Raw genomic sequence first — 9,614 nt, 5'->3', positions numbered from 1 at the left:
TGGGGGCCGGGGTTGCGGGGTTGGGACCCCACGGAGCGAGTGCAGGGGGGCGGGGAGTGGGGGCGCCTTGCGAGAGCTGGGGGACGGCGGGAGCGTGCGGTGAGCGCCTCGGTGGGGTCGGGCCGGGCACTGGGCGCCGTGCGCAGTTGGGCCGCTTTGGTGGGGGGGTGGGGGTGGGGGCGGGGTGTAACCCCATTCCAGCTGGAGGCGATCGGTCGGTCTTCCTGCGGACGGCCTGGACCCCAGGCTTCCCATGTGAAATCGCAGACCTCAGACCCTCTTCCACTGTCTCCGTCCTTCTCAGGGCACCTGCTGCCCTCTCACCTCCAGGAGTGAGCTCGCAGGCACCCCCGCTGCCCTGGAAAGCAGTGCTCAGCAGAGGTTCTCGGGCTGGGGTGACGGAGGTGCCAGTGTTGAGTGCTATGGCATGGGGTGCAGGGATCTTCCTGTGGATCCTCCAGGACCCCCTCCAGTGGAGGAAGCTGCCCCAGGCTGCCGGGATGCCCAGCCTCCCGGGGAAGAGTGGCCTTCAGGTCGTTTCCAGTTTCACTGCCTTGTGACTGGCCAAGGAGCCACCCCAGGCCCTTCCTCCCCTCCTGGCTGCAAAGCCACCCCCTCCCCCACGGTTACACACACTTCACACACACCCCACACCCCACACCCCCACCCCCAGGACCTGTCCTCTGTCCTGGCTGCAAAGCCCCCGCACCCCAACTTGACTTGAGTCTCATCTGAATCAGAATTGTGGCAGCAGCTTCTGACTTCACCTGGGATTCCAGCCAGGCCAGGGGGCCATGGAGGCAGCAGAGGAAGCTAGGCTGCTGAGCCGGAGGAGGAGTGACCGACAGGCAGCCCCACAGGTGAGAGGACGCGGTTCCCCCTGGGGAGCGTGGCAGGCAGGTGAGTCCTGCCCTCCCCACCCCGGCCCTGGGCCTTTCCCTCAAGCCCTCTGGTTTCTGCTTCTGCTCAAAACTGGCCGAAGATAGGCTTCTAGTTCTAATTCCTCTGCAAAGGTTCACACTGCAGAGCCCGGTGAGTCCAGAATCTTAGACCGGTAAGAGCAGGAAGAGCAGGGAGTCACCCGAGGCCCGCTCCTGGCCAATCTTGGTCCTGACTTTCCAGGTGGATGCTGGGCTGCACCCTACTGGGCCCCCACAGCCCTGACTGCCGTCCACATTGTTCATGAAGACCACTTTTCAGTATTATGTCCCCATTATCGTATTAGCCAAAAGGCAGGTGTTCAATCCATTTTTCAAAACCAGTGCAAATGCCGTGACGTGACCCCTGGTGATTTTGCCAACGTAGAACTGCTCTGGGAGGCACGTGGCAGGCTTCAGGGGTAGAAACGCTTGAGGGACAGAGTCCTTGGGACGCAGAGACGGGGCCTGGGGGCCAAGGTGGGCTCCCACAACACGTGCTCCCCTCCAACGACAGAATGGCTGAAGCCGCAGCCCTCAACCCCGCCCCACACCCAGGCGCAGACTGCCAAAAGCAGAGGGGAGCCCTGGTGCCATTCTGAAGGCTGCCTCTAGTTGTCTGCGAGCGAAATTTTGAGTTCACAGTGTGCTGTTTCATAGCATGGGGTCCGTTCTGGGCACACTCAGAAAATCCCCTGAAATAGTGACGTTGGCTGTTTTGCTGCGAGCATTTCCTTCTCTAGGGGAGGCAGGTTATGTCCTGGTTTGGGATCAGGGGACCCTTCTTCCATCTGTGGTTGCCGGACTCATCTTTTGTGGGGGATGACCACCCCCTGGCCCTTGGTCCTCTGACAAGACCTGGATGATCCCCGTCTACCCTGCAGTTATTACAACCCAGCCTGAGTGGGCAGGAGCAGATCTGCACCGTGGCCGTGTGGAGGCCCACGGATGGGACCATCTGCCCTTGCGGAACACTGCTGGTTTTCAGGGCCACGGGGCAGAGGACCACGTGCTGGTGTCTTAAACAGCAGAAGTCCGCACAGTCCAGAGTCGGGGTGCTCCCTGCAATGGCTCTGGGGCCCTTCCTACCTCCTCCGGCTTCTCGGCAGCCAGGCATCCCTGGGCCCCAGGCTGCATCGCCCGACCCAGGCCTCCGTCTTCACATGGCCTCCTCCCCTGTGTCTGTTTCCGCCCTGCGTGGATTTAGGGCCCATGCGGGTCGTCTGGGGTGCCCTCCTGTCGAGCCCCTAAGTGTGCCTGCAGAGACCACCGTCTGTGCTGTCCCCCTGGGATGGGCGCTAAGTCTCCGCGGCCCAGCGGCCCCAGCCCAGCGTCCTGGGCAGGTTCTGCATCCCGTGTCTCGACTGCGCCAGCTTGGCTCTGGACCCTGAGCCCCCTCCCCAAGGACCACCTCGATGGGAGGCGGCTGTGGGCAGGAAGGCATTGGGCTTTTGGGCAGTACCGAACTCCACATGCTGGGCGTGAACATGGTCCTTATTTTAAATCCCGAAGGATACCTTCTTGGTTGAAATGCGTCCTTGTCCACATGCTTGGAGGCCCTGGATGGCTGCATCTTGGACCACGCAGTCTTCCCCAGGTGGGAAGCCGCTCCTGGGCCGCGGGCTGTGTCCAGGCCCCACTCGAGTGGCAGTGGGGGCCCGTCCATCTCGCCGGGGGCGGGGGCAGAGCTCTGGGCTCCTGGTGGTGCTGCTCAGCTCAGGCAGAGTTGCCCTTCATCACAGACGAGGCCTGAGGAGTTCTGTGCAGCCCAGGGAGTGGGGAGCCCTCAGCACAGAGCCCCGGATGGACACTGCATGGGGGCGGGGCCGCTCTGTGAGCTCGCTGCAGGTCAGCACCCGGCGGGGCCCCCTACCCTGTGGGAGGTGTGTGGGGAGGGTGGACAGCCAGCTCCTTGGAGGAACATGCTCAGGACGGCCCAGTGTGGCGGCTGGGGATGCCCAGACCCGCTCTGTGCCCGTGGGGGCCCTGTCCCCCTGCACATACAGGCCTCCTGGGGTGGACGTCTAGCCAGGGCCCGTCAGGGGCCAGACACTTGCTCCAGATCGTGAAGAATCTCACAATGGCGGCAGAGCACTGGACCAGCCCCAGCGCCTCCCGGGGTCCTAGGTGTGAGTGGACCTGATTGCCATCCCGACTTTAAGGCAGTGCCCCCGGGACTCAGAGGCTGAGTTGCTGACCCAGGACACACAGTGGGTTCGGGGCAGGGCTGGCGCCCACCACCAGCACGCGCTTGACGCTCACCTTGGAGACCCGTACTTTGGCTGAGGTTCACCCTTGCAGTCACAAACCTGGGCATCAGATCAGATCAGTCGCTCAGTCGTGTCTGACTCTTTGCGACCCCATGAATCGCAGCACACCAGGCCTCCCTGTCCATCACCAACTCCCGGAGTTCACTCAGACTCATGTCCATCAAGTCAGTGATGCCATCCAGCCATCTCATCCTCTGTCGTCCCCTTCTCCTCCTGCCCCCAATCCCTCCCAGCATCAGAGTCTTTTCCAGTGAGTCAACTCTTCACATGATGTGGCCAAAGTACTGGAGTTTCAGCTTTAGCATCATTCCTTCCAAAGAAATCCCAGGGCTGATCTCCTTCAGAATGGACTGGTTGGATCTTCTTGCAGTCCAAGGGACTCTCAAGAGTCTTCTCCAACACCACAGTTCAAAAGCATCAATTCTTCGGTGCTCAGCCTTCTTCACAGTCCAACTCTCACATCCATACATGACCACAGGAAAAACCATAGCCTTGACTAGATGGACCTTTGTTGGCAAAGTAATGTCTCTGCTTTTGAATATGCTATCTAGGTTGGTAATAACTTTCCTTGCAAAGAGTAAGCAACTTTTAATTTCATGGCTGCAGTCACCATCTGGGCATACAGTCTTATTAAGAAAGCCGTATAAATTTCTCATGGTTTAAGATGATTCCATAATTTTTATTGTAATAAGATTTTAAGGACCTGGGACCTGTTATTTACTCTGCTTCTAAGAAAATCTAGCCTGGCTTCAGCTGAGCAAGGAGGCCAGGGGCTTCCCCTTGGGTCTGGGGACCCGCCACCCACCCGTCCCTCCTCACCTCTGCTTGTGCCAGACCTGCAGTGCTGACCCTCGTGTCTTCGCCCTGTGCTGGCCTTGTCGGGTCCATGCTTCCATACTGACTGCGCCAGACCTGCAGTGCTGACCCTCGTGTCTTCGCCCTGTGCTGGCGTCATCGGGTCCATGCTTCCATACTGACTGCTATTTCTGTCAGCCTGTGATGTCCCCCTCCTGGTGTTACCTTCCTGCCCTCCTCCTCGAGACCTCTAGGCGGAGGTGTCTGTTTACGCAGCTGGGCACACGCTACGCCTCCCATGTCTGTGCTTCCACATCCTTTGTCAGTTCAGGGGACCCTGTCACCCTAATACTCGCCTCCCTGCATGCTCGTCTTCCTGGCCTCCAGCTGGACACACGACATGCCCTTTGGCCCTCCATCTCTGCTGACCTTTCCTCTGTCCATCTCATCCTCTCTGCTGGGTAATTTCTTCACTTTATCTTCCAGTTTAATAAGTCTTTCTTCAACTCTGTTTATTGTTTCATTTACTTTAACAACTGTATTTATTTCTAAAAATTATTTTACATGTCCTTCTGATCATGCAGAAAATCCACTTATTGCTTATTTTTTGTGATTTTCATGTATTTACATATTTTATGCACCCAACTGAATACTCTGCATTTCTGATTCCAAATCTCAAGTTCCCAGAGCCTGAATCCACCTTTGTTGTTTGTTGACTTCTACTCATGATGGTGTTTTCTTTTGATCTTTGATTGTGAGCTCGTTTTCATTGATCTTAAACTTTGAAATCTAGAGCGCTGAGAAATCTAGAATCTCAGCTTTGGCCACTTGATTTCAGTTTCTGCCTCAGTCCCTGACTTTGTCTTGGAATCTTGCACCCAGGCTGCTTTTGATTCAAGGCCTAGTTTTAAAGAAGCCCACCCTTCTGTGTGCCCACCACTTATCTCCAAGCTCACTTTCTTTCTCTAGTTTCAGCCAGAGAGGCCTGGAGGGTCACACCTCAATTCAGGGTCTCCCCCCAGAGACGGGCTTGGGAGCCTGTTCTGGAGGCCCAGACCAGGCCTGGTTCCTGCCCGGCTGCAGAGCCCAGCGCCAGCATGGGGGAGGGCTAGGGTCGGTCGCCAGCCCTCCACAAAAGCCACTGCCCAAAAGCCATCTACCAGGACTGATTTCAAGTTCATTGCCGTTAGAATTAACTTTTATTATTTCCCATAAAACTTAATAAAGAGCTCCGAAGCATTTCTTAAAAAGCTCCTTAAAGTCATACAGTTCAAAACATTCATAATCAGCGAAAGTGAAAGCGTGGCAGCCAGCCCATCTTGAATCTGCCTTCTTTCTGGAATAACATATAGACGTATTTAGAAAACTAGGCGGGTCTTTAAGATACGGCTCCTGGAGTGAGGGAGATGCGAGTTCATGAGACTCTTCCGCGTAGCCAGAGCAGCGGGCTTCGGCTGTTCCCTCTTGATGCCGGGGCGGGGGTGGGGGGACTCTGAAGGTGGGCGGCGGGGCCCAGGTGTCCTCCTTGAGGTGGAAGCCAGGCTGGGCGGCATGGGCAATGCCAGCCAGAGGGAGGGGCGGCCTGGGGGCCTGGGGGACGCGCTCTGACTCTACACGAGCTGAGGTGCCCTGTCCCCCAGCTCCGGGTCCTCCGGCATCATGATCATGGTGACGGGGGTGGGGCTGCTGGGCACAGGGGCCTTCGTGGGGGTGCGGACCCCCATCTCTCTGATGACCGGGGTCCCCTCCTCCCCACACTCTTCCTTGATGCCAGGCAGGCTCTCAGGCGCCTGGACGAACGGCATCACTGCCAGCGTGCGGGGCACCTGCTGGACGTCCAGCTCGCCGTCCAGCCCTCCAGGGATGTTGATGACTGTGGACTCCATGGTCCAGGGCTCCTGGCGGCTGGGGACAGTGTCCTGGTGCACCTGAGGCCACACGTCCTGGTCACGGCCCTGCAGCGGGGACGGCAGCTGGAGGGTTTCCAGGACAGACTCCGCAGCTGGGATCCTGGTGGAAAAGGACCCCTGGACGCGGGACTCAGCTGGTTCAGGTCCCTGGGCTCCTGCAGAGAAAGGAGACATCCCCGTGAGCACCTCAGGGCAGGGATGGGAGTGGAGCCCAGACACCGCACAGGGCCCTGCACGCAGGCCCCAGACAGCGGGAACCAGCGCTGGCAGCAGAGCGCAGGCTCAGCCCCGTGCGCCCCTTCCTGCCCCTCGCGCATCTGTGCCCCGTGCGCCCCTTCCTGCCCCTCGCACGTCTGTGCCCCGTGCGCCTCTTGCTGCCCCTCGCGCGTCTGTGAGCTCAGCCCCGTGCGCCCCTTCCTGCCCCTCACGCGTCTGTGCCCCGTGCGCCTCTTGCTGCCCCTCGCACGTCTGTGAGCTCCGTTTCGTTCTTTCTCAGACGTGTTTTGCTCATGCTCAGCTGCGTCCGACTCTGCGACCCCGTGGACAGTAGCCCACCAGGCTCCTCTGTCCGTGGCATTTTCCAGGCAAGGGCACTGCAGCAGTTGCCATTTCCTTCTCCGGGGCATCTTGCTGATCTAGGGATGGAATCTGGGTCTCCTGCTTTTGGCAGTTCGGCCTTTACCACTGAGCCACCAGGGAAGCCCCTCAAACGTGTTTGGTAATTAACAGTTTTCTGTTCTCTTCAGATACTTTGAACTTTGTCTTTTATTTCTCTAAGCAAAGTAAACCCTGTAGTTATTTGGTGGTTTCACCTGCTGAGTCCCGAGGCCCTTGGGCTGTTTCTCCCGTGGTTTTGCTGACTCTCACTCAGGGGCCTTGTCTCCACGGGGCGTCGGCCACTTGGACAAGGAGCGGCCTGTTTTCCGTGTTCTGTCCGTGTCGTCCGCAAGGAAGCAGCGTTGCGTGATGAAGGGCGAGTCTCAGAGGGTCACCCCCTTTCACAAAGTCGGGTTGGCCGGGGTCCAAGAGTCAGCAGTGATTTTGCTCTCTTCCCCTCTCCCCAAGGGTTGAGGCTGGGGGTGGAGTGTTGGGGCCCTCTTGTTCACCTCTACACCTGGGGGTCCCGGTTTTATGGGACAGCTTAACCCGTAAAGCAAGTCAGCCCTGGACTTGGCCCTCTGTTTCTGCCTCCTGCATGTCTGTGAAGGTTAAACTCAGCGGGGCTGGTGCCCTGGGCGTCCCTCTGCCTCAGTCCCCGCCCAAGACTCCCTTACCTCCCAGCGGGTTCACCGCCCACAGGAGACCCTCCCCACGTGCGGGGCACGCCCCGCGCCCACCCCGCGCCTTTCCTCCTCGGCGCCAGTCTGCTTGCTCAGGCTCGCGGAGCGGCCTCCCTCCTTCTGCACCAGTTTCCCTGACAACACGTTTGTATTGTGTGGTCCTTGCGTGGAACCATGTAGACATCAAACTAGCCCTCCCGGCCGCCCGCTCCCTCCCAGGGTCGGAGGCGCCAAGCCCCACGTCAGGCGTTTTGAAGAGTTAACAGCCCAGGTGTCCTGTACTCAGGGACGCACGCTCGTGAGCAGTTCGCATCGTGAACGCTCACTGTTGAAGAGCCGAGTGGTGGGTGTTGTTTACGCTCTGAAAGGATGAAGACTCACGAATGAGGAGTCTGTGTGAAGGCTCTGGAGACCCTGGCGGGCGGGGTGCGGCGGGGCTGAGCCCGAGTGTCTGCAGGACCCTGCCCTGCAGCCACCGCAAGCTCAGCTGCCGTCCCCTTGGGCTCCTCAGCTCGGGTGGGGCCACAGGAGAGGACACCAGAGCGGCCCTCAGCCCGGGCAGACATTGGCTGCTGCTGCTTAGACCCGTGCCCAGCTGCACCTCTGGAGCCCACCACTGTCTGGCACTCAGCAGGGGCAGGGGCTGTCTACGGACCTCCTGGCAGGCTCCCCCTTGTCTGCAGTCACAGACACAAGGGTCCCAGCCCTGGCTTTCTCTGGTGATTTCTCTCCTTCTTTTTCTTTTGAGAATATTGGACATTCTAGACAATCAAATGTAGGTAGATCTCGACGTGCCCAGACTGCGGAGGGTCTCACCTGATGCGGAGGCTTGGTTTGCAGCCACGTCTCCTGCTCGAGGTTGCTTTCTTTCTCTCTGGTCCTTTGTGTTCTACAGAAGAGAAATCACAGGGAATCCACGATGTAGGGTTTGTCATACTGTCGAGGAGAACAAAGCAGGTGACGCTTCAGAGACAGTCGGGTCTGCGCCCCACCCGCCGTGAGCTGCGGTGGTCACCGAGAGCTTCAGGACCTTCCCCTCGACCTGGGGCTGGAACCTGGCAGCCTCAGCGAGAGGCTGACCCTCCTCCAGCCTGTGCGTCAGGACGGACACAGGTGTGCTTTGTCTGATGCGTGTGAGGGCCTCAGGAAGCCAGGGAGACCCCTGTGATTCCCGGCACGAGAAAGGCTGGCTGCTCCCTGTGCGGGGCTCTGCCTACCAAGAAGCCTGAGCATTTCACCTGTATCTGAACACAGGCGTGTGTCTCCTGCCCTGGCCCTGCAGACCAACGGCGGTGTTGTCCTGTGTCCGCCGGCTGGCAGGTCGGAGGGGTGACCGCAGTTCTTGCCAGACTAGCCAAAGGGTCAGGGATGCTCTCACTCCAGCTTTCAGTGGCGCATGTGCGGTCCCAGAAACTGGGCCTGTGCAAAACTTCTGAGAGTCTGGACAGACTCACAAGCAGATCTGTTGCTGGGAGACTTCTCAGTCCAAACAGCACATCTGTAAATACTCTCGACCCTTCCCTGGTCCAGGACTTTAAAATTATCATCAAGGTACAAATATCGATAGATAACGTGAGTGCATGAAGATACAACTTGAGGGGAAACAAGGAGGGACGCCTCGCTGGGCCAGAAGCACCGACACCCCAAGAGGAGAAAGCAAAGGCCCAGAGGAGGCTGCTGTGGATGGCGGGTGAGGCTCTCGTGGAATCCACCACGAGGGAGGCGGGGTGGCCGTGGCAGTGGGGGTCCCAATGGGCCGCAGCAGGCCCAGCGGCCAGGCAGGCAGCAGGTCGCTGCTGCAAAACCTCCTGAATCCACAGCAACAGCGGGGTGCCTGCCCCGCATGAAAACGGTAACCTCAGCGGACAGAGGGCAGTGTGAGCGCACACACATGCAAGGGCGTGGCGCCCAGGAAGCGGAGATGGGTCGAGGTGTCACCAAACACCCAAGCCCCGCTGGGAATCAGGACCAAAGCGCTGCTGTGGAGTGAAGAGGAGAACGCAACGCAGCAGGTGGCGGAGGCGCTGGAGGCTGTGGAGCAGAGCCTGCAGGAGGACGTGGGGGCTGGTGGGGTGGGGCTGTGCATCAAAGCACACAGGGGTCTGCCAAAAGGAGAGGGGAGCTGTCAGAACCCAGAAGCTTGCTCTCCACCGAGGGGCTTCCCAGGTGGCACTACTGGTAAGAAACCTGCCTGCCAGTGCAGGAGAGCTAAGAAATACAGGTTCAATCCCTGGACCAGGAAGATCCCCTGGAGGAGGAAACGGCAATGCACCGCAGTATTCTCGCCTGGAAAACCCCATTGACAGAGGAGCCTGGTGGGCTACAGTCCACGGGGTCCAGCTGCAGCTTCAAGGCAGGGCAGCCCCACTCCCCACTCTGTGCAGTGCTGGTGGCTGGCGCGTTGCACGTGTGGGGTGTGCACTCTGGCTGGCCCGGCCCTGC

General features: G+C 59.2%; 1 protein-coding gene and 1 long non-coding RNA gene across 6 annotated transcripts in view; one reads left to right on the top strand and one right to left on the bottom strand.

The window, feature by feature from the left end:
* The first annotated feature begins 182 nt into the window (after positions 1-182).
* Positions 183-6,703, top strand: LOC109574997 (uncharacterized). 3 transcript variants are annotated; one of them, XR_011562477.1, is made up of 5 exons: positions 183-860; positions 2,430-2,514; positions 2,660-2,765; positions 5,757-6,070; positions 6,389-6,703. It is a non-coding gene; the product is annotated as an uncharacterized lncRNA (long non-coding RNA). The 3 variants fall into 3 exon arrangements; XR_011562476.1 differs by having other exon boundaries at positions 5,761-6,703; XR_002183157.2 differs by having other exon boundaries at positions 5,757-6,703.
* Positions 5,159-9,614, bottom strand: part of LOC109574746 (probable palmitoyltransferase ZDHHC11B) — a 51,715-nt gene continuing 47,259 nt past the window's right edge. For all 3 annotated transcript variants that reach the window (XM_070774906.1, XM_070774904.1, XM_070774905.1), the window contains 2 exons: positions 7,989-8,061; positions 5,159-6,047 (listed from right to left, as the gene is read on the bottom strand). In XM_070774906.1, coding sequence (XP_070631007.1) covers positions 5,593-6,047; positions 7,989-8,061 — 528 coding nt within the window. In that variant the 3' untranslated portion in view covers positions 5,159-5,592. The remainder of the gene's footprint in view (positions 6,048-7,988; positions 8,062-9,614) is intronic.

Source organism: Bos indicus, chromosome 20 (assembly GCF_029378745.1).
Source record: "Bos indicus isolate NIAB-ARS_2022 breed Sahiwal x Tharparkar chromosome 20, NIAB-ARS_B.indTharparkar_mat_pri_1.0, whole genome shotgun sequence".
NCBI lineage: Eukaryota > Metazoa > Chordata > Mammalia > Artiodactyla > Bovidae > Bos > Bos indicus.
Note: the sequence above shows the minus strand (reverse complement) of the source record. Positions and strands in the feature narration are given on the sequence as shown.